At 41.8% G+C, this 27,839-nt stretch overlaps 2 protein-coding genes across 3 annotated transcripts in view; one reads left to right on the top strand and one right to left on the bottom strand.

Moving 5' to 3' along the window:
* The window catches only part of adka (adenosine kinase a), a 242,793-nt gene extending 220,810 nt beyond the window's left edge, over positions 1-21,983 (bottom strand). Inside the window, exons 1-3 of one of the 2 annotated variants that reach the window (XM_060924777.1) lie at positions 21,844-21,983; positions 19,345-19,419; positions 9,823-9,876 (exon numbers count right to left, since the gene is read on the bottom strand). In XM_060924777.1, coding sequence (XP_060780760.1) covers positions 9,823-9,876; positions 19,345-19,419; positions 21,844-21,899 — 185 coding nt within the window. In that variant the 5' untranslated portion in view covers positions 21,900-21,983. Of the gene's footprint in view, positions 1-9,822; positions 9,877-19,344; positions 19,420-20,511; positions 20,598-21,843 lie in introns of those variants that run through there. The other variant, XM_060924778.1, reaches the window with a different exon arrangement.
* A 369-nt stretch (positions 21,984-22,352) lies between these two features.
* The window catches only part of ap3m1 (adaptor related protein complex 3 subunit mu 1), a 31,802-nt gene continuing 26,315 nt past the window's right edge, over positions 22,353-27,839 (top strand). The window contains exons 1-5 of the mRNA XM_060926115.1: positions 22,353-22,442; positions 24,063-24,343; positions 24,944-25,115; positions 25,742-25,879; positions 26,005-26,090. Of these exons, the coding sequence (XP_060782098.1) occupies positions 24,071-24,343; positions 24,944-25,115; positions 25,742-25,879; positions 26,005-26,090 (669 nt within the window). The 5' untranslated portion in view covers positions 22,353-22,442; positions 24,063-24,070. The remainder of the gene's footprint in view (positions 22,443-24,062; positions 24,344-24,943; positions 25,116-25,741; positions 25,880-26,004; positions 26,091-27,839) is intronic.

Here is a 27,839-nt window from a genome sequence, read left to right as displayed (position 1 = left end):
CACGTGACTGTACATATATACACACACCATAAATACCATACATACCAATTATAGAACACTAACTGATGGCTTAAAGTCACAAGAGGGAGAAAAACCAGCCCTGATGTCTCACTCCATCATGATCCAACAAGGGGAAACGCTGTTCTGTCATTCCTCAGTCTCAGGTTCAGAAAGAAACAACCCTTGAGTGGGGAATTCTGCCTTCCATCAAAAATCACAACATTTATTCTTCATGGGTGCTTGCCAACACACAGTGAGTGCACAATGTTCAGAACTCTGCTCAGATAAGCATAAAGCAGCCACGCGCACACACTTATGGAATTTGTGGGAGACGCGTTTAGTTACAGAATGTGCGTTACAGAATGTTCAGAATCAAATTCAATGGCTTTTTTGTTCCTTTTCCAGCTGCAAAGGAAGGCTCTTCTAGACACAAGAGTTGAATATTCCTTACACTGGATGAGTCACTGTACCTTTCAGACATGCTGCATGGTGTGGCTGAACACACCCATCGCCATGTGCTTAACACTGATTATCAGCGCACATAATGAACACTGTTGGGGTTCCAAAAAAAAAAAAAATAAGCACACGCCAGTGTGTCAGCTGTGTAAACCAGCTCAGATCAGGAGGCCTCAGACTGCGCCGCAGCTCTAACCTTCTCAAACTCCCATTACCAAGAAAACAAAAACAATCCTGTAGTTCTATTCACCCTGAAGTGAACTCACCTCCTCAATCCTCGTGTTATATTCAGATCCAGAACAGGAACGATATATATACACTTGTATATTTTATATATATTACACACACACACACACACACACGTGCTTGAAAGTTTGTGAACCCTTTAGAATTTTCTATATTTCTGCATAAATATGACCTAAAACATCAGATTTTCACGCAAGTCCTAAAAGTAGATAAAGAGAACCCAGTTAAACAAATGAGACAAAAATATTATACTTGGTCATTTATTTATTGAGGAAAATGATCCAATATTACATATCTGTGAGTGGCAAAAGTATGTGAACCTCTAGGATTAGCAGTTAATTTGAAGGTGAAATTAGAGTCAGGTGTTTTCAATCAATGGGATGACAATCAGGTGTGAGTGGGCACCCTGTTTTATTTAAAGAACAGGGATCTAGCAAAGTCTGATCTTCACAACACATGTTTGTTGTTTGTAGAAGTGTATCATGGCATGAACAAAGGAGATTTCTGGGGACCTCAGAAAAAGTGTTGTTGATGCTCATCAGGCTGGAAAAGGTTACAAAACCATCTCTAAAGAGTTTGGACTCCACCAATCCACAGTCAGACAGATTGTGTACAAATGGAGGAAATTCAAGACCATTGTTACCCTCCCCAGGAGTGGTCGACCAACAAAGATTACTCCAAGAGAAAGGCGTGTAATAGTTGGCGAGGTCACAAAAGGACCCCAGGGTAACTTCTAAGCAACTGAAGGCCTCTCTCACATTGACTAATGTTAATGTTTATGAGTCCACCATCGGGAGAACACTGAACAACAATGGTGTGCATGGCAGGGTTGCAAGGAGAAAGCCACTGCTCTCCAAAAAGAACATTAGCAAACTGCAGACGAGCAGCAAAGATCATGTGGACAAGCCAGAAGGCTATTGGAAAAATGTTTTGTGGACAGAGACCAAAATAGAACTTTTTGGTTTAAATGAGAAGCGTCATGTTTGGAGAAAGGAAAACGCTGCATTCCAGCATAAGAACCTTATCCCATCTGTGAAACATGGTGGTGGTAGTATCATGGTTTGGGCCTGTCTTGCTGCATCTGGGCCAGGACAGCTTGCCATCATTGATGGAACAATGAATTCTGAATTATACCAGCAAATTTTAAAGGAAAATGTCAGGATATCTGGCCATGAACTGAATCTCAAGGGAAGGTGGGTCATGCAGCAAGACAACGACCCTAAGCACACAAGTCGTTCTACCAAGGAATGGTTAAAGAAGAATAAAGTTAATGTTTTGGAATGGCCAAGTCAAAGTCCTGACCTTAATCCAATCGAAATGTTGTGGAAGGACCTGAAGCGAGCAGTTCATGTGAGGAAACCCACCAACATCCCAGAGTTGAAGCTGTTCTGTATGGAGGAATGGGATAAAATTCCACCAAGCGGGTGTGCAGGACTGATCAACAGTTACTGCAAACATTTAGTTGCAGTTATTGCTGCACAAGGGGGTCACACCAGATACTGAAAGCAAAGGTTCACATATTTTTGCCACTCACAGATATGTAATATTGGATCATTTTCCTCAATAAATAAATGACCAAGTATAATATTTTTGTCTCATTTGTTTAACTGGGTTCTCTTTATCTACTTTTAGGACTTGTGTCAAAATCTGATGATGTTTTAGGTCACTTATGCAGAAATACAGAAGCTTCTCAAGGGTTCAAACTCTCAAGCACCACTGTACCTTTATTCAACCTGATTGAACTAATTAGTGAGACCTTTGTCTCAACTAATATAACTGGCAATCTTCTCCAGGATGAGAAATTTATAAAATCGGCCAAAATCTCATGCTGTCGTAAAGATCACAGCAGTGGACGGCATCTCAACAAGCTTCACCCACTGAAAACACACTGTTTCAGCCTCAGCTAAGATAAAGATCATTTTCATTGTTCTAATAACCAAGCGATCTAATCCTATTGATTTTAATGAATTTTAAAGAATATTTAAAATGCCAGCACAGACAAGTCAACATGTATCCTAAAAAATAATGACAGATTATGCAATTGTAAAAAAGTGACAATAAAAACTAATAAACATAGAGCAAAGACATCCAGTCATTTGTCTTAAAAACAGAACACCCACAGCTGCTCTATTCAGCATATCAACATGCTTATAATTATTTCTATAATTAGAAGAGCACTCTGAGGGCACAGACCTCTGCCAAGAACAATAGGTGACTATGATACGCAAATCTACAATCGCAAGCACTTTCTTTATCTGGAGGAGTTGTATGTATGGGCAATAACTCTGCAGCCAGTTTGTTTCACATTGGGACATGTTTTGAAACCTCCATCCCCAAGTGCTCAGTGACGACTGCTTTCTGTATTACAACTTCAAATCAGAAAAACTTGGAACAATATGCTCAAGTTGAAATTACAACCCCAATTCCAAAAAACTGGGATGCTGTGTAAACTGTAAATAAAAACAGAATGCGATAATTTGCAAAATCATGGAAACCATATATTTAATTGAAAATAGTACAAAGACAACATATCAAATGCTGAAACTGAGAAATGTTATTGTTTTTGGAAAAAATATATGCTCATTTTGAATTTGATATCAGCAACACGTTTCAGAAAAGTTGGGACGGGGCATGTTTACCACTGTGTTACATCACCTCTACTTTTAACAACAGTCTGTAAACGTTTGGGAACTGAGGAGAACAATTGCTGTAGTTTTAAAAAAGAGAAATGTTGTCCCATTCTTGCCTGATCTACAATTTCAGTTGCTCAACAGTTTGGGGTCTCCTTTGTCATATTTTGCGCTTCATAATGCAGCAAATGTTTTAAATCGGAGACAGGTCTGGACCACTGGCAGGCCAGTTTAGCACCCGGACTCTTTTACAAGGGAGCCATGCAGTTTTAATATGCGCAGAAAGCGGTTTGGCATTGTCTTGCTGAAAGAAGGAAGGCCTTCCCTGAAAAAGATTTTATCTGGATGGCAGCATATTGCTCTGAAACGTGTATATATATATATATATATATATATATATATATATATCATTCAGCATTGATGATGCCTTCCCAGATGTACAAGCTCCCCATGTCATGTGCACTAATGCACCCTCATACCATCACAGATGCTGGCTCTTGAACTGCGCACTGATAAACCAGATGGTCCCTCTCCTCTTTAGCCTGGAGAGCATGGTGTCCATGATTTCTAAAAAGAGTTTCTACTTTTGATTCATCAGACCTTGGGACAGTTTCCCACTTCGCCTCAATCCACTCTAAAAGAGTTCAGGCCCAGAGAAGGTGGTGTTGTTTCTGGATATTGTTTATATCTGGTTTTAACTTGCATTTGTGGATGCAGTAATGAACTGTTTTAACAGATGATGGTTTTCTAAAGTGTTCCTGAGCCCATATAGTGATTTCCACTACAGACACGTGCCTGCTTTTAATGCAGTGTCGCCTGAGGGCCTGAAGATCACAGGCATCCAATGTCAGTTTTCAGCCTTGTCTCTTGTATACAGAGATTTCTCCAGATTCTCTGAATCTTTTAATGATATTACGTACCATAGATGATGTGATCCCTAAATTCTTTGCAATTTTTCATTGAGGAACGTTAAATTGTTGCACTGTTTGCCCACGCAGTCTTTCACAGAGTGATGAAAATCCCCATCTCAGGGGAAATTCAAATGTTGAAAATTTCTCAGTTTCAACATTTGATATGTTGTCTTTGTACTATTTTCAATGAATATAGGTTTCCTATGATTTGCAAATTGTCATTCTATTTTTTATGTTTTACACAGTGTTCCAAATTTATGGAATTGGAGTTGTATATGAACCAGTGTCGTAGTTGAGTCACTAAACCTCGAGTCCCAGTGTTCAAGTCCGAGTCAAGTCCAAGTCATTAAAAAAACTGAGTCGAGTCTGAGCTGAGTCCAACCGCACCATTTGACGGTGGCTGTTTTAGCGCCATTAACATTAGTTCATGATCACAACATACTGCTATATCGACTTGAACACTGGGTTGGGTTGACTGGTAAAGTTATCAATTGGTTAAAATCATACTTAAAAGATAGAAGCTTCTTTGTTACCATGGGAAATTGTCCCTCAACATCAATGTCCTTGACCTGTGGTGTCCCCCAGGGGTCGATCCTTGGACCATTACTATTCAACCTTTATATGCTCCCACTTGGACAAATTATCAAGAACAACTCAATTTTGTATCATTGCTATGCAGATGACACCCAAATTTATTTTGCTCTATCACCTAATGATTATACCCCCCTTGAATGTCTCTACCAGTGTATCGACCAAATCAACAACTGGAGGTCACAAAATTTTCTTCAGCTGAACACAGATAAAACAGAAGTAATTCTATTTGGGAAAAAAGATGAAAGACTCAGGATTACCACTATTCTTGACACAAAGGGGATTAAACCAAAAGATATGGTTAAAAATCTTGGTGTTTTCATTGACAGCGAGCTAAACTTTGACAGTCACATGAAAGCAATCACTAAATCGGCATTTTATCACCTAAAAAACATTTCCAAACTAAGAGGACTTATGTCAAAAAATGATCTGGAAAAACTGATACATGCCTTCATCTCTAGTAGGGTTGATTACTGCAATGGCCTTTTCACAGGCCTGCCAAAAAAAAAAAAAAAAACGTCAAACGACTTCAGCTGGTTCAAAATGCAGCAGCGAGGGTTCTCACACGAACAAAAAGAACAGAGCACATTACTCCAATTCTAAGGTCCCTTCACTGGCTTCCAGTAAGCTACAGAATTGACTTTAAAGTATTGCTGCTGGTGTACAAATCTCTAAATGGTACAGGGCCCAATTACCTCTCTGATATGTTGCAGCGGCCTAACCCAATCAGATCTACCAGATCGCAGCAGAAAAATTTACTGGTAAAACCTGTTGTTAAAACAAAGTGTGGTGAAGCAGCTTTTAGCTACTATGCAGTCCAGCGATGGAACCAACTGCCAGAGGACATCAAAAATGCTCCTACTGTTGGCAGCTTCAAATCTAGACTAAAGACCAAGCTGTTCTCAGGTGCTTTCTGCTAACTGAGAAATATCGTCATCTTTGCATGTTTTAAACTTTACTTAACTTTTACAGTCTCTGCATGTTTTAAACTTTACTTTCCACATTGGCTATGCACGGTCACTACTGAACTTTGACTTTATTCTGAATGCACAAACCATCCTCCTTCAGGGGGAAAAAAAAATGCCAGGCTATCTAAGCTTGATTAATCTTTCAAATTCATAAGCATCTCAAAAACCTCATAGCTTTCAAAAGTCTCAGTTACATCCTATAAAATGACTTTATGAAAATCCTTTGGGTAAACCTTTAGTGTGGTCCCACCACATTTCATCTGTTTTAGCAACACTGTTCTTGTGCTATTCAGAACATCTATTCAGTTAATTATATCATCAGCAGCGAATGTTAGTCGTCAGTATAAACAGCTCGCCTTGTTTCATCTAGAATATCAGCTTAGCTCATTTTATTTGGGAATATAATCCAACATCAGCTAGCTTTTGACAGATTTACATTTGCAGTTAGCTCGCTAGCAAATAATCCTGTAATACGAATGTTGGTGACCTGTTTCTAATAATTAGAACTGAAATCGAGTTTCAGTTCTGCCAGTCAAACAACCATTCCTACTTCCTTTTTCACTGTGTGAACACGTGAGCAAACACTGGCAACAACTCTGTGTGAACACAACAGTAGCTTACAAGCTAGCAGGGAACGTAGCAAGGGATCAACGTGTGAAAAGGATGAACGTCTAGGAATGAAAAATATATCGTGACCTGAGGGTTAACGCTCCCATTTACTCTTAACCCAGAAACTTAGAACGCTAAGGCTAGGATATGAACAAAAACATGATGGCCTGAGATGTAATAAAAAGAGACTTTACAGTTTTAATATCTGTATGCATGAGCTGGTTTTTGGTTATTTTTCAGGTTTGTTCAACAAATAGAAATCATGGCAATGTTTTTCAGAAAGCAAATACTGTATTGTAAGTAATGGCGCTTTTCCACTACCAACGCGGCTGAGTCGGGCTGAGCCGTGCGGTGCTGAGTTGGGCTGAGTGGGGCTGTTGGAGTTGCATTTCGACTACAACCGCGCTGAACCGTGCTGGCTGGAAGTGGGTGGACACATTGGGTGGAGTTAGCGAAAGTGGGTGGACGTCACGTGATGTCGTTAGGCGGTGCAAACAGTGACATCAGTGAGCTTTTAAGCGGTAGTCTCACGACCCGAATAGTAAACAATAAACATGGAGGACATGGAGTCGTTAGTGTTGCTGGTCTTGGTGCTGTGGCTTGTTGTCACCGACAACGCCAACAGATACTGGCAAGAGCGTATAGATGAGGCGAGGCGCATAAGGCTTCAGAAATTCTCGTAATTCTTCTTCTTCCGAGTTTACGGTGTTTACAGATCCCAGCGTGCTCGCGGGGCGTGTGGGCATGTGAGGACACTCCTCCTCACCAATCAGTGCACAGGGGAGTGTCTCCTCACGCCCCTAGCCCCACTCGGCTCCGTTGGGCTCGCTTCAGCCCCACTCCAAAACCATGCGAGTTTTGGGTGCTAAGCAGGGCTGAAGCGAGCTGAGTCGTGCTGCTCTGAGATAGTCGAAACGCGAGCCGTGTCAGGCTGAAGTGAGCTGAAAAAGGGTAGTGGAAAAGGGCCATAAGTTATATTTACACTGCCCACATTTTCAAAATCTTAAGATGCATATTTTAATAGCAAAAAAAAAAAAAAAAAAAAAAAGGTGCATACTCAAAGGGCAGCATCAGACAGTTGATAAAAGTGTTTCTCCAAAGTTTACTTTTTTCTTTCCTTTTTTCTTTTTTTTTTTTGGGGGGGGGGGGTGGTGGATATGGATAAAGGTGGTCCCCTGCAGGACCCCTCCCCACAGCTCCTATTACAGAGCATTTGGATCTGAACAAACAGTTAAAGGTAGCCTGGGCCCGCCCAGCCTAAGTGTGATGCAACACGAGGGCCTGTTGCGAGCTTGGTCTGGCAAGGCAAGCTATCTCCAGCTCTTCCAAGCTCCCGAAAAATCGGGAGCCAATCAACTTTGAGCATCTCCAACGGCCCTGGGTAGAGGCGTGTTCAAGGCAGTGACGTAGTAGAACTGCGACCGGAAGCCATAGATTGTTTACAGAACCTATGCCGGAAGCGCTTCATTCACTAGAAACATTACGAACATGGAGCAGCGGCAAGCCTTTGACACAGCGGTAGATGCTGTATTGAAAGCATTCAACGGGAAGTTCTCACTGAAAACGGAGCAAAGAGCAGCCCTGGAGGTATTTATCTTCTTCCTGTTACTCAAGCAGTTTCCGTCGCGTCACATACGTCAGAGGAAAGAGAGTGATGTGATTGGTTTAAGCTTCATCACAGCCTTTTCTGGCTTCGACCAGTAGCAAACTGAGGCATTTCAGGGAGGTGGGTCAACCACGCACTTTGGGAAACGGTTGGGCTTAATATCTTTGCCAGACCAATGCTTGCAGAGCTTTGAAGTCGTGTTAGCCAGACTAAGTTAAAGGAGCCATATTTAAGTCCCATGTCCTCCATCTTTTGCTGTTTGGGTGGTTCCGACATTGCTAACTATTGCTTGAATCGAATCGTTTTTGACTGCACGAGCGGAGAATGAAATGGACAGGGATGTTTCTGCATGATCCTCGTGCGTTTATTTTAGAACGGTAACTAGAACAATTTTTTACATTAGAACTTTTTTTTTTTTAAACAACAGAACAACCTGATCCTGAACGTGGACAAAACTAAAGAGATCATTGTTGACTTCAGGAAAAACCAACCCAGCCACGCTCCACTTCTCATCAACCACACGGCCGTGGAGGTGGTCAAAAGCACCAAGTTCCTGGAGGTGCACATCACAGACAACTTCACCTGGTCTGTGAACACCGAGTCACTGGTCAAGAAAGCACAGCAACGTCTGCACTTCCTGCGTAGGATGAGGAGAGCCCACCTGCCTGCGCCCATCCTCACTACATTCTACAGAAGCACCATAGAGAGCGTTCTGACCAGCTGCATCTCTGTGTGGCGTGGAGGCCGCAGTGACTCTGATTAGAAGAATGTGAGGAGAATGGTGAGGACAGCGGAGAAAATCATTGGGACTTCTCTTCCCTCCATTCAGGACATTGCACCAAGGCACTGCATGTCTCGAGCCAGAAACGTCATCAGTGACCCCTCACACCCTCACTATGGACGGTTCTCCCTCCCGGCCTCTGGAAAGAGGTTCCGCAGCATTCGGTGCAGGACCACCAGGTTCTGTAGCAGCTTTATCTCCCAGGTCACCAGACTGCTGAACTCCAAACCCAAATTCTAAACTTCTATTTATAACTTGAACATTTCAAATTCCACAGGTCACTTTATACTATTGTACTTTATAATATTTTTGCAGCTGCGTAATTTAATTTAATACACTTCATATTTAATTCTGCGCTGAGCCAAATTGCAACGAAATTTCGTTCAGTGTACACTTGTTGCATACTGAAGGACAATAAAAGGTTGTCCAAGTCTAATTATTTTACAACAATTTGTTTTACAATAGAACACTTCTTTGACAAATTTTTTAACAAGTATTAAGAGATTAAAATGGTATATGAACCATTTATAGTTCTAGTTGATTTATAATTCTCATTAGAAAGTCAGAGAGCTTATTTCTTCTTTCTGTAATTTGTTTGCACGCCCCGCTCCACTGCCGATCACTACTGTGCTTTGTGTGTTGAGTGAAGAAGTACAGTAGTAGACTGACTGTGCTCGTTTGAAATAACATGCAAAAATAAGGCATTTTCTATGGCTAGCTAACTTGATGTTTACAAAGTGATCTATTCCAACATGATCCCACTTCCAACATGATCCCACTATGAATATTTAACATAACGTCAGCCAACTTCATATATGTTTCTGCATGGTCCTAGTGCTTGCACCCTTTCTTGTTTTTGAGAAGGTGCTCTTTCCGTGTGGTCATAGTGCCTGCACCTCCATGTATGTATGCATGTGGTCCCACATAATGATACCAACATAATGGTAGGGGAAACACTGTAAAATGTTTATACAAATTATACACGGTCTAATTCCAGTTCAAGTAACTCACAACATGAACTCACATTTCCTTGTGTTTGTCCTCTGCTAAAATCTGGTCATTTGGCTTGAGCCCATACCTGTTGAAGACAAAAATATATATATAAATTTAAAAAAGGATAAAATTAGGAGCACTTAATTAAAAACAAACAAACAAACTAGCATACACATTTGCAATCATAATTTTTGCAAAAGCAAACTTTGACCTTGACTCCAAACAAGGACGCATGATGTTGGCAGGGCTTGTTATTATAAACGCTGATCAGTGTTTAAGGTGAACAGGGTACTGGTAGTTTTTTTTTTCTCAACAAAAATCACAACCAATCTTCACCAGCTGAAGGTTTATTTATGCAAATCTAGTTAAATATAAATGTATCCTTAATTGATGTATATTTGAAGGTTAATAAAATATTCTAATATTCGCTAGAGCTTATTCCAAGAAACGAAACCGATGCGTCATCAGTAAAAGTGAAGAATGAGCGCAAGGGCTGCCTGGGCTACCCAGATCAGGGGTTAAAATATCCTTTCATCAGTTACAACAATAAGTACATCATCTTGCATGTTGGGATATAGCAAAGAAAAGAAAAAGTTAAATATAGTTAGTTACATGAAGAGTGTGATGTGCATTATCTGCATGTGGATCCCAGTAAGAGTGTGTGTGTGTGTGTGTGTGTGTGTGTGTGTGTGTGTGTGTGTGTGTGTGTGTGTGTGTGTGTGTGTGAGAGTGAGAGAAGATCAACACAGAGTTCTGAGTTACTCTTGGGCTCATGCTGACTCTTACGAGGTTGTAACAGCGTCTCCAAAACATGTCAAGACATCAGCAGAACAAGATTATGATTAAAAAGTTACTCAAAACATTATTATTACTCTTATTAACATGCAGATTTTCATTCCACACCACATCATTAATAAAAGATGATGTTCCTTAAAGAAAGGCCTACAAGTTTTTTCTATATAGTTTAATCAAGCAAATGTCATGTGAGGCTCCTGACTGGACAGAAAAACAAATCAATCACATCATTATTCAGAAATTATTAGTTCGAATCCTGATGATGTTGGGAGCTCAAGAGAGCAAAACTGGCCATCCTCTCAGAGAGGGTTCACAACAACTCTAACCAATCATGTGGGTCATGCATGCAGAATGGGGCACAAAGCACTTTTCTCCGAGTGTTTTATGCCACCCCCTTAAGTGGCATGAGCATCAGTTCAAAAAGATGCAGTCGTCTGGCTTTCAACCCTTCACCCTGGAGAGCTGCCGCATGGGTGGGAACTGGCCATGATTAAACTGGAGAGAAAAATTAAAAGAAGGAAAAAAGAAAATGCCGTTTTTGTGCCAAACATCTACAACTCTGTTTCCAAAAAAGTTGAGAAGCTGTATAAAATGTACATAGAAACAGAATGCAATGATTTGCAAATCCTTTTCAACTTGTATTCAACTGAATACAATACAAAGACAAAATACTTAATGCTCAAACTGAAACTTTGCTGGTTTGTTTTTTTTTTTTTTTGGGGGGGGGGTGGGGGGGGGGGGTGTTAGTGTAAACATACACTCATTCCAAAATAGTTGGGATAGGCACATGTTTATCACCATTTTACCTTTTTAAAAATAAATTAATTAACCCCCCCCCCCACACACACACCACAACAGGTAGTGTTGTTTGGGAACTGAGATCATTTGGGTACTGTTGACGTTTTGAACATGAATTTCTTTCCCATTCTTCCTTGATATACAACTTCATTTGCTCAACAGTCCAAGGTCTCTGTTGTCTTGTTTTGTGTTTCATAATGTGTCACACGTTTTCAATGAGAGGCAGGCCAGTTTAGCACCTGCACTCTTACTATGAAGCTACGCTGTTGTAACACGTGCAGAATGTAGCTTGGCATTGTCTTGCTGGAATAAGCAGGGACGTCCCTAAATAAGACGTCGTCTGGATGGCAGCATATGTTGCTCTAAAACCTGTAGGTACTTTTCAGCATTAATGGTCCCTTCACAGATGTGGATGTTTCCCATGCCATGTGCACTAAAACACAGCCATATCACAGATGATGGGTTTAGAACTTTGTGCTGATAACAATCTGGACGGTCCTTTCCTTCTTTAGTCCGGAAGACATAATGTCCGTGATTTCCAAAAAAAAATGTGAAAAGTGAACTCGTCAGACCACAGCACACTTTTCCACTTTGCGTCAGTCCATCTCAGATGAGTTCAGCTGCGTTTTTGGATGTTATTGAAATATAGCTTTTCTTTGCATGGTAGATGCAGTGATGAATCGTGTTTACCAACAACGGTGGTATAGTGATTAGCACTGTCGCCTCACAGCAAGAAGGTCCTGGGTTCAAGCCCAGCGGCCGACAAGGGCCTTTCTGTGTAGAGTTTGCATGTTCTCCCCGTGTCTGCGTGGGTTTCCTCCGGGTGCTCTGGTTTCCCCCACAGTCCAAAGACATGCAGGTTAGGTTAACTGGTGACTCTAAATTGACCGTAGGTGTGAATGTGAATGGTTGTCTGTGTCTATGTGTCAGCCCTGTGATGACCTGGCGACTTGTCCAGGGTGTACCCCGCCTTTCGCCCGTAGTCAGCTGGGATAGGCTCCAGCTTGCCTGCGACCCTGTAGAACAGGACAAAGCGGCTAGAGATAATGAGGGATGGGATGAGAACTCAAAAAAAAAAAACGGTTGCCAATAGACAGATGTTTATTATGAGCATATAGGAACTCCCATATGGCCTTTCATTTGGCACTATGATCTTTGACCTTGAGAGGTCAAACTCAAGGTCATGGGAGCAGGCTTTCAGAATCAGACTGGAGGAGCCTCAGGTTTTAAACTCAACGTCTTCTGTGTTTACACAGGAACAATATTAACCAACCATGACATGGGGGGGGGGGGGGGGGGGGGGGGGGCTCACCCTGTGGGGGGGTGCTTCAGGAGTATGGGGTTCAGGGCCCACTACTGCAGGCCATTCGGTCCCTGTATGACCAGAGCAGGAGTTTGGTTTGCATTGCCGGCAGTAAGTCGGACTCGTTCCCGGTGCATGTTGGACTCCGCCAGGGCTGTCCTTTGTCACCGGTTCTATTCATAACTTTTATGGACAGAATTTTTAGGCGCAGCCAAGGTGCGGAGGGTGTCTGGTTTGGTGGCGTCAGGATCATGTCTCTGCTTTTTGCGGATGATGTGGTCCTGTTGGCTTCATCAATCTGTGACTTACTTAAACCATGCGCTGGGATGGTTTGCAGCCGAGTGCGAAGCGGCTGGGATGAGGATCAGCACCTCCAAGTCCGTGGCCATGGCGCTCAGCCGGAAACAGGTGGAGTGCCTACTCCAGGTCAGGGGGGAGTTGCTACCTAAAGTGGAGAAGTTTAAGTATCTCGGGGTTTTGTTCACGAGTGAGGGTAAGGGGGAACGGGAGTTGGACAGAAGGATCAGGGCAACGTCAGCAGTGATGCGGATGCTAAACCAGTCTGTTGTGGTAAAGAGAGAGCTGAGCCAAAAGGCAAAGCTCTCAATTTTCTGGTCCATCTACGGTAGTGACCGAAAGAATGAGATCGCAGATACAAGCGGTAGAAATGCGTTTTCACTGCAGGGTGGCTGGGCTCTCCCTTAGGAGACAGGGTGAGAAGCTTGGTCATTCAGGAGAGACTCTGAGTAGAACCGCTGCTCCTCCACATCAAAAGGAGTCAGTTGAGGTGGTTCGGGCACCTAGTTAGGATGCCCCCTGGATGCCTCCCAAGGGAGGTTTTCTGGGCATACCCCACCGGGAGGAGACCCCGGGGCAGACCCAGGACACGCCGGAGAGATTACATCTTTCGTCTGGCCTGGGAATGCCTCGGTATTCCCCCGGAAGAGCTGGTGGAGGTGGCCGGGGAGAGGGAAGTCTGGGCTGCTCTGCTTAGGCTGCTACCCCTGCAACCCGGATAAGCGGTAGAAGATGGATGGAGATGGTACTAACTATCAGTCAGTACAATGTCATACACGATGTACACACAGGACACTTACAGAAGACACACACATGCACATTTCTAAATTCATCACCAACATTTACTGTAAACTACTTTACTCCAAAAAGCACAGAACGGAAGAATCTCATCACTCTCTTCTCTCTATTAACATTAAAAGCAAGTTTAAGGCATGAATGCCTATTTACATTTCAAAAGCATTAAAAGCCTACATGCTGATTCTGTCAGTTCAGCAGAAGCATTAGAGTCACGCAGATGGATTGCTCAAGCGGCTCTACTTCCCTGGATACAAGTTACTAACGCAATAAACTTCCTCAGGCGTCCAAAGAGAAACTGAACACGAGGCAGTGCTGCTAGAGAGCTAGCTCACGGCTCAATATTCTAAAAATGTCATGCAAAGAAGAAATGCTTAAAGAACAGGCAGTACTGTGCAAAAGTCTGAGGCATCCTGGGTTGTCCCCCCCCCCATACAAACTTTGTTCCCGATTTCTATTTTATGATTTCTACATGATCGAGTCAGTACAAAACCATTTTAGAGTCCAAACGTTTGTTTTCCAGCACAAAATTAAACGTTACAGGAAAAAAAAAAAGTTTCTATCTGAGCAGCGTATTACATCAGAGAGCACTTTTCAGATTGAAAAAGAAAGCATAACGAAGGCTGCTGGGTTTTGGTGCAAAAGTAAGAAGCGAGTGTGAGACTCAAAGTGTCCAGAAGACCTGTGGCTGGTTCTGTAAGACGCTCAGTAAAACCTACAGCTCATTTCCGCATCAAACTGCACTCACTGTACCTGACTATTTTTTTTTAAAGCAAAAGGGTCGTCTCACACCAAACATTGACTTTGTTTCATTTATTATGGCTTACTGCTGTTCACAGTATTTTTTAACGTTGAAACATTTCATTTCATTATTTTTTAGTCGACAGCATTTCTCTACATGTGCCGAAGACTTTTCCACAGCACTGTGTGTTACTTATAAATTAAAGATTTGTTCATAGCTTGCAGGTTTATGTAGTCAGCATAGTTATGTAAAATCACATGCAGTGTGTGTCTGCGTAACTGGCCTCAGCTTATTAATCCACAGTCTCAACTTTGCACTAATGATCTTTAGTTCAAGTTTCTGGTCTGAGCAGTTTAGCAGCTTGTAACTGCAACTGCTGAATGCGAACAAAATAAAAAGAATGAGGACTAGCGTTACCTTTAGGTCCATCTCAAATTTCATAATGAACTTTGTCATGCGTTTCTAAATTATTTTATTAAAATAACTGCTGGGCGGCACGGTGGTGTAGTGGTTAGCGCTGTTGCCTCACGGCAAGAAGGTCCGGGTTCGAGCCCCGTGGCCGGCAAGGGCCTTTCTGTGCGGAGTTTGCATGTTCTCCCCGTGTCCGCGTGGGTTTCCTCCGGGTGCTCCGGTTTCCCCCACAGTCCAAAGACATGCAGGTTAGGTTAACTGGTGACTCTAAATTGACCGTAGGTGTGAATGTGAGTGTGAATGGTTGTCTGTGTCTATGTGTCAGCCCTGTGATGATCTGGCGACTTGTCCAGGGTGTACCCCGCCTTTCGCCCGTAGTCAGCTGGGATAGGCTCCAGCTTGCCTGCGACCCTGTAGAACAGGATAAAGCGGCTAGAGATAATGAGATGAGATGAAAATAACTGCTACCTTGGAGTTCGACATAGATTTCTAGACTCCATTATCTGAATTGGCCAGAGTTTTGGAATAATAAGCAACTCCCTGTTGTGTGATTTTGATAAATTTGTTAGTCACCATGCACTGAGGTGACTAACAAATCCCGTAAGCACTAAAATACCAAGGTTTCTTTTTTCCACCACTTCAGGCAGTTAGCTGTTGCTAGTTTGGGTGAGCCCGGCAAGGTCGTTTCCCCAGTGTTAGGGATGTGTCCGGGCACACAAGCTGTGTGAATATTATATGTATATAGTTTCAGGAATATTTTTTCATATGCACACAAGCATCTGGAGGACATCATAAAAAACTCCCGATGACAGTTCAGTCAGAGTGAACCATTTACATATTTAATATTTAAAAGGCAGAGCTGCAAAAATCAGCCCGTTTTATCCTATAGGGTTTTCATGTCGAGCTAAAAAGGCATGAGAAAAAAGGAACTAAGTTTTTTTCTTCAATTGTAAAAGGGGAAAGAAAAAAAAAAACCACACAGTATATACAAACTTTACAAAAAGTATCTCAGAGAATAATATTAATTAGTATACAGTAAATACGCAGGTGATTATAGAAAATCGCGCACTCTGATTGGTCAAGAGATTCAGACCATTTCTCGATCGTCACTTCGAGCGACTCGGCAAAATGGCGGCCAATCGCTTTGTCACAGCAAGTGTGGAAGAATTAGAAATTATGAAAAGAAAACGATGTTCCTAAAAGCACTACAGTTGCTATGAAGTTTGGTCTAAAACTATTCAAAGGTAAGGTGGAATCGTGATTTATTTTATCCATTTCAAAACAAAGTATTTTATGTGAGTCACATAGATAAGTGACAAGTCTGCGCACACCTTTATTACATTTGCATGTTGATTTTGAAGATTGAAATAAATGATAAAACACACACACACACACACACACACACACACACGTGTATTTATACTAAAGCAATTATCCACCTCAGACTCAGTGAATATCTGTGAACAATAACCTCAACTTCAGCTCGGTTATTATTCACCAATAGTCACTTCACCTTCGGTTAATAATTCTTAAATAACTGAAAAGGTTATCGCGTGGCCCCTTTAAACTACAGTATACGATGATGTAGTGGTTAGCACGGTCGCCTCACAGCAAAAAGGCTCCGGGTTCAAACCCAGCAGCCGGCGAGGGCCTTTCTGTGTGGAGCTTGCATACCCGTGTCTGCATGGGTTTCCTCCGGGTGCTCCGGTTTCCCCCACAGTCCAAAGACATGCAGGTTAGGTTAACTGGTGACTCTAAATTGACCGTAGGTGTGAATGTGAGTGTGAATGGTTGTCTGTGTCTATGTGTCAGCCCTGTGATGACCTGGCGACTTGTCCAGGGTGTACCCCGCCTTTCGCCCGTAGTCAGCTGGGATAGGCTCCAGCTTGCCTGCGACCCTGTAGAAGGATAAAGCGGCTAGAGATAATGAGATGAATAACCTCAACTTCAGCTCGGTTATTATTCACCAATAGTCACTTCACCTTCGGTTAATAATTCTTAAATAACTGAAAAGGTTATCGCGTGGCCCCTTTAAACTACAGTATACAATGGTGTAGTGGTTAGCACGGTCGCCTCACAGCAAAAAGGCTCCGGGTTCAAACCCAGCAGCCGGCGAGGGCCTTTCTGTGTGGAGCTTGCATACCCGTGTCTGCGTGGGTTTCCTCCGGGTGCTCCGGTTTCCCCCACAGTCCAAAGACATGCAGTTAGGTTAACGTGGGGCGGCCTTGGGCTGAGGTGCCCTTGAGCAAGGTACCGAACCCCTGATTGCTCCCCGGGCGCTCAAGTGTGGCTGCCCACTGCTCTGGGTGTGTGTGTGTGTGTGTGTGTGTGTGTGTATTCACTGCTTTAGATGGGTTAAATGCAGAGGATGAATTTCACTGTGCATGTGACAAATAAAGGTTTCTTCTTCTATACAGCGAAACACATCCATGATTCTTAAAAGCACAGTTCCTAATCCAGAATGAAGGAAGTGTTCAATGGACAAAGCAGACATCTTTAAAAACTAAAATTATTTACATGATTGGGTCGGACAGAAACTGATTTATTGGTAAACTCACTCACAGGAACATGTATACAAGAAATGTGATACAGTATTCATGAACATCCAGTTAATTTGGGAAAACTCATCTCCGAGAGCTCCTGGGTTTGTTTCAATTTACATAGAAGACGACTCACGAATGCGAACCTCAGTTTACAAGCTTCAAATTGTGTAAGTGGCAGGAGTTACTGCAATTTATTATTTGGATTATGCTGTCAAGTTCAAATAATTTATTAATTTCACCTGCATATTTTGTGAAACTCCTTCATCGCATATTAAAAGACCTTACAGAAAGCAACCCCCCCCAAAAAAAAATCCATAAGTTTAGAAGAAAATAATACTGGTCATTTGGTTAGAGGAAAAGTAAAAGCACCCTTTAAAAGGAGACCTTGTTTGCGTACACCCACCTGCTGTTTGATGCAGTTCTCTAAATCAGCCAATTCCTTGACATCAGCACAATGCATATGATCATACAGATACATATCAAGAGCTTCAGTTAATGTTCGCTTCAAACATCAGAATGGGAAAAATTATGATCTCTGTGACTGTGGCATGAGTGTTGGTGCCAGATGAACTGGTTTGAGTATTTCAAAAACTGCTGATCTGGGCTTTTCACGCACACACACACACACACACACACATCTCTGGAGTATACACAGGATGGTGCGAAAAACAAAAAAAACAATGAGTGAGTGATAGTTCTGTGGATGAAAATGGCCAGGAGTGGGTTTCCCAAAAGCCTCTTAATGCTAAGAGCATCTCAACTAGGACAGAGAGAGAGAGAGAGAGAGAGAGAGAGAGAGAGAGAGAGAGAGAGAGTTCATCGTGCTGCTCGCTCTACCATTTAATGATGATCTTTGTGCTACGATGCTTTTGGGAAACTCGGCAGAGATTGGTTCGAGCTGCCAGGAAGGATATAGTAACTCGCAGCAACTCTACAACTGTAGTGAGCAGAAAAGCATCTCAGCAGACCACCACATTGGTTTCCACTCCTGCCAGCCAAGAACAAGTTCCCATTAAGGTGGCCAGTGAGCGTATGAGCTTATAGCAGCTGACATATTGCTATGCCTGAACTGCAAGATCTAGTACCGTTTGGTCATCGTTTTCAGTGATGTTGATTTTTTTAGAAGCATAAATCAGCTGTGCTGGGAATGGGATTGGAAATGTACAGGGGATTGGCATTTATTAACATACGCGTGCAAGTGTGAAGAAAACCAGATTAAATGAAACTTTTGTAAACCTGACTGGATTTTTTCTTTAATTCAGTTTGGCTGAGAAAAACGCTTACACGCAAATGTATTAAAAGACTGACAAATGAGGCTACAGAAACAAACAAACAATGCATGCTTTAAAGAAGAAAAAAAAAACATGCTTAAACCTTTTTCCTTGCACCATGGGCTGTGGTACAAAATTTCTGCTTATACAAAACTTCTCCGAAACGCATTTGTTTTGCATCCTCCTCAGTCCCGAGGCTAACCTTGGAAATCAGCGCTTCCCATGTGTTTTAAAGGTTATGTAATACGGTAAGTGAGCAGCGAGGGGCATTGTTTTATGACTGACACTGGAATAGCAGGCATGTGAACAGGCCTCCGTGTCAGTACAGGAGGATTCAGCTTGCCTACAGGGTGCCTACGCATGCCACCTCCTTAAAGAAACAGTCCGGTTAAGTCAAGAAAATTAGATTCAGTGCCCTGTTAAGACTGGGGGGGAAAAAAAAAAAGATGGCTGATATATAGTGATACACAGATGAGTCAGTGGAAGAAGAGAAAATTATGTTGCAAAATTAGTGCAAGCTTGCACATTTCACTGTGGAAGTAGAGCCTGTGCCACAGACTGGCTGAAAAGCTTTACTTCAAAGAAACATGTGACTTACTTGTCAAGAAAATCCTTGTCCACCACAGCACAAATATCCAGTAGAGGATTTCCCATGCCGAAAAGAGCATTTGGACTGTAAGGATGCAAAAACCACATGATTTTAATCAGGCTTATAAACTACTTATGTTCACATAGACACAGATCATCATAAAGACATTCAGTCATTCACTCAACCCCCAGGATTTTACTTAACCTACTTAAACATCAGCCTAAGGGACATTTATTCAGTAAATCGGAGTTCTTGAGTGCTTGCCCTCAAAATGATATCTTTAGGGACTTCACGCCGCAGAAACGTGCAGTGGCCACAGATGCAACATTCAGTCAGGCATAAAACTACACACAGTTACACAAGCAGGAAAAACATTTCACCACCAAGTTTTTCAGCCTGCAAAGAAACATACTCACGCTCTCTAACACTCACACATCATCTCGTTCAGTTGCATATGTCCAGGATAGATAACAGATAACGAAAAAACGGAGCCAAATTTCATCAATGTATAGTTAGGACTTGTGTTATTAGTCCGTGCTACTTAAAGAACGAACATGTTTCTTAAAAGATCGACCACATGGCTGGAAAATGCCAGATGTACAACTGTTAAGAAAAAAAAAAAAAAAAATCACTGAGACAAAACGGTCAGTGGAAAATCATTAGAAACAGGTCAAAGACTACGCTTTCTTTCACCCGGATTGTGAAAGTGTGCAAGAGTCCCCTGGACATGCAAAGCAGCACAAAACTGTGGACTTTCAGGCTGGTGAAAATCAGTAAGTAAGGGAATAGCCATGTCTATTAAAAAATGAACAGATATCAACAATCAGAGATTAAATTAACTCGCTAAAACGAAATCTGCAGCCTTGCTGGGAAAGTTTTTCATTAACACAGATGTGTGGGAGATTTTACAGTAGGGAGGGTTACCAAAAAAAAAAAAAAAAAAAAAAAAAAAAAAACATTGTTGAAGTTTATTAATCACAATACTGCATGACACAAGTGTATGACTTTTTTTTTCTTTTACATTTCACAGATACACTTCAGCTGAAATAAATAAACATGGACAAAAATCTTTAAAAAGGAAAAAAAAAAAACCACTTTTGGCAGGTTAAAACAGCATGACTGCAAGTTTCTGTCAACCCTGCAGAAATGTCTAATAATATAAGAAGACACACTTACCTGGCCATGTTGTTGATTTAATAAACAACGAGGAATTAAAGCAAAATATGCTGTTTTAAATCTACACCACCTTTCACTTGCAGTGTGCAGTTCATCAATAAATGCAGCCAAGACTCGGGCTTTCGCAGCTGATTGGCTAAGACAGGAAGAGGCGGGGCTATTTTTCTACTCCAATGACGAGCGCGTTCTTTTGACACACAGCTGACTGGCTCATAGAGAAATGGGGCGGGGTTATGCAAATAAGTCCTCAGACTTTCGCAGCGGTTTGGCTGAGTGGGGAGGGGGCGGGGTTATGGCAATACCCATTTCCAGCCACTTTTACACGCCGGCCAGAATCAGAACCAGAATCAAATTTATTGACAAGTCCGTTTTCACATACAAGGAATTTGGTTTGGTGATTGAACAGTTAAGATTAAAACAAACAGACAGTTATATAAATAGGATTTTTTTTTTTTAAAAGAAGAAGAGTCTAAAAAGTATACATGTTTAAGGGGTCTGTGATGTCTATGGGTTGTTTTGAAGTCCAGGCTGTACAGTATGTCCAGGAATAATGTGTAAAATTAAAATCAGGGAGTTTGTGCTGTCCTGATTTTCAGCACTTAGTGTTTTTCATGACACGATTTGAGTAAGTTCTTTTTTCTTTATAGTAATTTGTTATGTGGATTTATGTTCTCGACACTGTGTGTGTGTGTGTGTGTGTGTGTGTGTGTGTAGGCTTTAAATCTTGATCACACCAAGTTTACAGCTCCATGCACGTGCTGGTTTGTTAGCCTGTAAACACGTGTCAGTGCTCACCTGTCAGGACATAGTGACACTGAACCTAACAGCGTTTGTCAAAGACACTCAATCACACACTGAACCATGGACTCCGTCCAGAATCAGTGTTGAGTTCAGAGCAATACACTAACTAACACACGTGCCAGCACCTGAAAGAGGTTTTGAACTCTGGAGTTTTATCTGTACTCTGGACTTTACACAAATCGTGAACATGAAGCTCATATCTCTGAATATGTCTCCTACTGCAAACTGGACAAACCGAAACACCGATCACTACTTTTAGAAAGGACAAAAAAAAAACCTTCACCTGTTCTCCAAACACAACCCCGACCTGTTGCAGAAACACAGTGGCATTCAGTAGCAGCGGACAGCTACAATGTCACCGTCCAGAAAGAGAAACCCAAAACATTCCTCAACCAAACGTGACTTTCCAAGGAGAGGCCAGATAACTGAAATGCACATGATTTCCAGCAGCTACCGCATGACACTTTATACTGCACACACACAAAAAAAACCCTTCTTCACAGTACAGCAAACTGTCAATACTGAACTCACCTGGTTGTCTTTTCCTCAAGTTTGATTTTCTTACTTTTGGGCTCTCCTGTAGCCATGGCTTCTCTAACTGTATACTAAAATAATAAAACACGTCCCTGCCAGCTTGCTTGAGCAAATCTGAATGAGAAACAGCGGTAGAAAGCGCGGTGAAAGTATCCGGTTCCTAAACCCCACCTTGAGCCCTACCTAGGCTCACTAAGCAGGGTATGAAATAAACTCTTCTACACTATAAGAAGTGCACTATTCATAACTTAGGAATCTGTTCGGGACTCAACATTGATGAGACCTACTCAGGCGAGCGTTGATATTTTATAGCTGCCCTGATAACTGCCGGAGCAGAAACAGCCAGATAAATGTTCTATACTTTTGCTAAAACTAGACAGACTTGATAAACACTATAAGTTTGATTTTAAATCCAGTCTATGGTGTGTTTTTGATAGATGTGTTTATGTAATATTTTTATTTTTATTATCATTTAGAAAGCGCACTTTTTTAGGCATCTCACGAAACAAGCCTGTGAGGGCTGTAACTACTGCCATACTGCCACGGAAGACTTTTCTTTTTACTTTATTCTCTCCAAGACGGTTCGGAGAGAAAAGGTAATTTTTTTAAAGGTTATATTTTAATCTCTGTTGTTGTTTTATTTTTTAGTATAACGTGAAACACTTTAATTAGTAACAGTCAGAGAAGGAACAGTTAAGAAAGCAGCATATAGCTGCTAAACAAACACAACTTTTAGCTCGAGCCAGTATAACGAACTAATTAAATTATTGAGGAATGCAGAGTGATTTTTATATTTAACTGATATGTTATTATAATGTTAATGTCATGTTAATAGATAACATTACATGGGTTTTGCAGTATAAATGATGGTAGAGAGACGCTGTTCGTGCCCATAGCTTGCTTTGTTTGTTTGTTTGTTTGTTTGCTTTCTTATTTATAATGAGGATAAATTATTTGCAGTTGCAGGCGCCTGGACATTTGCATTAGTCTCTGATTTTCAGATTCCTGAATCAGAGTGAGCAGTTACTGCCAAATCAGGAACTCTGTTTGTTGTACGTTTAATCTTTAAGCATGTTTTTCACCTTCAGTGATTTCTAGAATAATGTGTAAGAGAATTCCATTACTCAGATCAGTTCACATCATAATTACATCCCAAGTTTATTGTCTGTCTTGTGCGTATGCACGGTTCCCACAGTCCTGAAATCCTGGAAAACTCACACAACATTCCTTTATATAGAATAGAATAGAATGCCTTTATTGTCACTATACACATGTACAATGAGATTAAAGCATCTCCAATAACAGTGCAAAACAGTGTGTAGAGAGAGAGAGAGAGAGGAAGGGGGGGAGAAGCTGCTTTGTCCTGGTCAGGGTTATGTTGGCTCTGAAGCCGATCCCAGGAATACTTGGTGTGAGACAGAATACTACTTAAGTGGAAACTGGAGAACCTGGAGGAAATTCACTCAAACACCGAGAAGCTCTGTATAGACAGTAATCAGAGCTCAGGATCGAACCGGGGACTCTGGAGTTGTACGATCAATACTACATGCTGTGCCATCCTTTAGCCTGTTGCTGAACGTTAAAGTCATCTCATCTCATTATCTGTAGCCGCTTTATCCTGTTCTACAGGGTCGCAGGCGAGCTGGAGCCTATCCCAGCTGACTACGGGCGAAAGGCGGGGTACACCCTGGACAAGTCGCCAGGTCATCACAGGGCTGACACATAGACACAGACAACCATTCACACTCACATTCACACCTACGGTCAATTTAGAGTCACCAGTTAACCTAACCTGCATGTCTTTGGACTGTGGGGGAAACCGGAGCACCCGGAGGAAACCCACGCGGACACGGGGAGAACATGCAAACTCCGCACAGAAAGGCCCTCGCCGGCCACGGGGCTCAAACCTGGACCTTCTTGCTGTGAGGCGACAGCGCTAACCACTACACCACCCACGTTAAATTCAATTCTCCAGATATTTTGCAACGCATTGGGAAAATAATAAATCTTCTAAATTTGTGCACGTCTTACATTTGTGGTAAATGGCAGGTTGTTTGTTTTTTGTGAGCGCCAAGCGTGCATTGAATTAAAGCCATGTTTTAACCTAATATTATATAAAAGTGACAGTTCTTCAAACATCTAGCACATCGGCTTCACCAGTGCAGTTGAATGCAATTGCATACATAATCTAATCTCCACTCTTTTCATTCCCACAGTGCACATCATGATTCACAGCTTGTTCCTGATTAATAGCACTGGCGACATATTCCTGGAAAAACACTGGAAGAGTGTGATAAGCCGCTCTGTCTGCGATTACTTTTTTGAAGCTCGAGAGAAGGCAGGGGAGCCAGATAACGTGCCTCCTGTGCTCTGCACGCCTCATCACTACCTCATTAATATCTACCGTGAGAAAATCTTTTTTGTTTCTGTCATCCAGGCAGAAGTGCCCCCCCTCTTTGTTATTGAATTTCTTCATCGTGTTGCTGAGACGTTTCAGGTAGAAACCAGTTAAAATGCAGTACCAGTCAAAAGTTTGGACACGCTTTCTAATTCAAAGGTTTTTCTTTATTGTTTGTTAATAAAAAAAAAAAATCACTTAATGTCATAAAGTAATGATGGATGTTGTTTCTCTTGACTTAGCTGAGCGGTTCTTGACATCATGTGGATTACTACAGTTGTGGAATAGGGCTATTTACTATTTGATCTCAAACGTGTCAAGAAGGCAATAAATTGCACTAATTAACTTTTGATGAGGCACAGCTATTAATTGAAACGCATCCCAGGTGACTACCTCATGAAGCTGGTTAAGATAATGGCAGTAGTGTGCAAAGCGTCATCAAGGTAAACGGTGGCTACTCTGAAGAATCTAAAATATGAAACCTGTTTTGTTTAACGCACAATTCCGTACATGTTCCATATGTTTTATTTCCTAGTTTTGACGTTTTCAGTATTGTTCTAGAAAATAGTCAAAATACTGAAAAACCTATGAATGAGTAGGGGTGTCCAAACTTTTGGATTGGTACTTGAAACATTCTGGACAACACTCTGTCTGTGTACAGTTGTTTAAGGTCTCTGCCCATGCTGAACCTTTATGCAGGATTATTTTGGTGAATGCTCGGAAGTTACTATTAAGGACAATGTTGTAATCGTGTATGAGCTCCTTGAAGAAATGCTGGATAATGGCTTCCCTCTGGCCACGGAGTCCAACATCCTGAAAGAACTTATTAAACCTCCCAACATTTTGCGTTCTGTGGTCAACAGCATCACAGGTAAGATCATGTGTCTTTTGTAATGAAGTGAGTTTTGTTTTTTCTTTGAATATATTCAGAATCAAACTGTCAGTTTTCTGAAAATATTCTTAATTGTACAGTATATGTAACTGCAGTGTACTTCAGTAATATTTGTACTGTAGAGGTTGGAAAATTCTCCTTTAGGTGAGCCGAGTAAAGCAAATGAGATCAGTGCAAGTTCCACAAGCTTCTCCTACATCCACATGAGCAAGCGACAAAGCAACAGCTGACCTTTCATTTTCCGTGTGTGTGACGTGGAAGTGACATTTGAAGAGATTTTTCTCTATTCTATGCCAAATGGGTATGACACGGCAAAGCAACAAATCCAAACCAGTGCCTCAAATGAGTCTTTGGACCACTCATGGTGCATGTGGTCTGACATTTCTTCAGTTCCCCACTCACAGCTTTAATTTCTACCTACAGTTAGTTCTTATTTACTGTTTGACTTGCAAAAATGGAAGCGAGAGGCTTGCTAGTGTGATTGTCAGGTTTCCTCACTGTTAATATGCGAAAATATGCTATTCCAAATATTCAGTAATAAATTACTCGTATGTTCTTGCCTTATCTTTCTTTCATTCATTCTCTCTAACCTGTATTCCTGTTAGGCAGTAGTAATGTTGGTGAGACTCTCCCTACTGGACAGCTGTCCACTATCCCATGGAGGAGGGTGGGTGTGAAATACACTAACAACGAGGCCTATTTTGATGTGGTGGAAGAAATCGATGCTATTCTGGATAAATCTGGTATAATTGGTTACATTTTGCAATTCAAGAAAGTTTTCCTGAATTTGAATGATGTAATTTTTGTACATACGGTACCACATATCAAAAGTGTGCACAGGGTTTATTTGTAGTGTCCGTTCTTTCAGGCACAACAGTGTTTGCAGAAATCCAGGGAGTGATTGATGCTTGTGTGAAGCTCTCAGGAATGCCTGATCTTACACTTTCGTTTATGGTAAGTGCTGTGGTTTTAAAAAAAAAAAGTTTATTTATTTATCCATACATACATACCCCTGCTCTGAAGGAGGGAGGTTATTCCGGTTTACCTTTGTCTGTCTATCCATCCGTCCGAAACACCCTTCTTCTCAGCAACCACAAATCATAGCCACTTGGTACCAAACTTCAGTTTGGGGTTCTATACCTTGTATACCGTTTTCAGGTCTGTCGCACATCGACTTCCTGTTTACCGACTTAATGTATTTACGAAACATATAGTGTGGATTTACAAACTTTTCGTAACACTTTTCTCAGCAGCTACAAATCACAACTGCTTGATATTTGGTACCGAGCTTCAGCATGGGGTTCTACATACATGTCGAGTTATACGGTTTCCCCGTATTTTGTACGGGAAAAATGCAATTTTTTGGCTAATACAGCGTACACTGATTTTCATACGGGAAAATTACGTTTTGTATCAGAGATTTTTTTTTTCCATTACTCCGAGAGAATTTTCTTAGCCTCCACCATTTATTTTTTCAAACACGCATGCCCAATGAAACGGAACTATTTTCGATTTATATGGTTTTATAGTTGCACTAAGTTTTCTTGGTCATTTAAGTAAGTTTGGCTCGGATTTCCCAGACTTCTGTGACGGCTGCAAAAGTTCTGCCAATTTCTCGTGGAACGCAACATCCCCCCGACTGTGGCAGACCATTTTTTGCAGTGAGCGAAAAAAAAAAAAAAGTTTCTCGATTCAAAGACTACACAGGCAAGCATTTTTTTTTTAAAATAAGTTTTTACTGTTTGCATGTAGGAAAACTTCTCCATTATCATGATAATTTAGGGAGGCGATACTGGGAGTCGTCATTTATACAACGGCAACTGTAGTTACCCGGCGATCTCTGGTATCGCTTCCCTAAACATTTTCATCGCTGGTAGACATTATATGTAGACACAGATGACCAACACCCGTTACTACCATCAGTCGTCAGTAAACTGGAAAAGTATTGAATGAAGAGTAATGGTGGTAATGACCGTTGGTAACCTGTCTCTAAGGTGGGGTTTACATTAGACCGTATCAGCGGATCATCAGATTAACGTTTTTAAAACGATTAGTGTGCACACAGCAACGCCAATACACGATTCGCGTGCACACAGCAACGCCAGTACACGGATACGCTCGGCTCCGCAGGCATCCTGCGCTCCAAATCACTCCGCCCTGAACAGCGAGTGCCCTCTGGAGGGTGCGCACTCCGGCCCTGCGCAGCTCACAGAGCGCGCGAGTGAAGTGCACAAGCTGTGATTCGGGACTGAGCCGCTGTGTGTGAGATCTCAGTGCATGTCGGGTATGCGCGTCACTTACCACTTGCAAGTGGAAGGATGGCAAGCCTAAAGACAATCATAACTACACAATGGGCAATATTTGCATCAGTATTTGCAGTATTTTCATACTTTTATACTCTTTAATGAAAGGTGATACAAGGCGGAAGTCCGCGCCGTTTTTCAGCAGTCGCGTCACATGACCAACGCCAGCGAATCAGGAAGGTGGATGTCACAGTGACGTTGTCCAATGAGACGCCAGCTAGAGCTCAGCACAGCGTATCCGCGTATTCTCAATGTTTACACAGCACCGGAGCTGACACGATCTGGATTGAATACGTGGACCCTGGCGGATTCCCGTTTCCCGGCGTTTCCAGGCGTTTTAATGTAAACGGACAGTGCATCCGCGAAGAAAACGAGACAGATACGGTCTAATGTAAACTTG

The sequence above is a fragment of the Neoarius graeffei genome, chromosome 7, assembly GCF_027579695.1.
Source record: "Neoarius graeffei isolate fNeoGra1 chromosome 7, fNeoGra1.pri, whole genome shotgun sequence".
Taxonomy (NCBI): domain Eukaryota; kingdom Metazoa; phylum Chordata; class Actinopteri; order Siluriformes; family Ariidae; genus Neoarius; species Neoarius graeffei.
The sequence above is the reverse complement of the archived record's forward strand: the minus strand, read 5'-3'. Positions and strand labels throughout refer to the sequence as shown.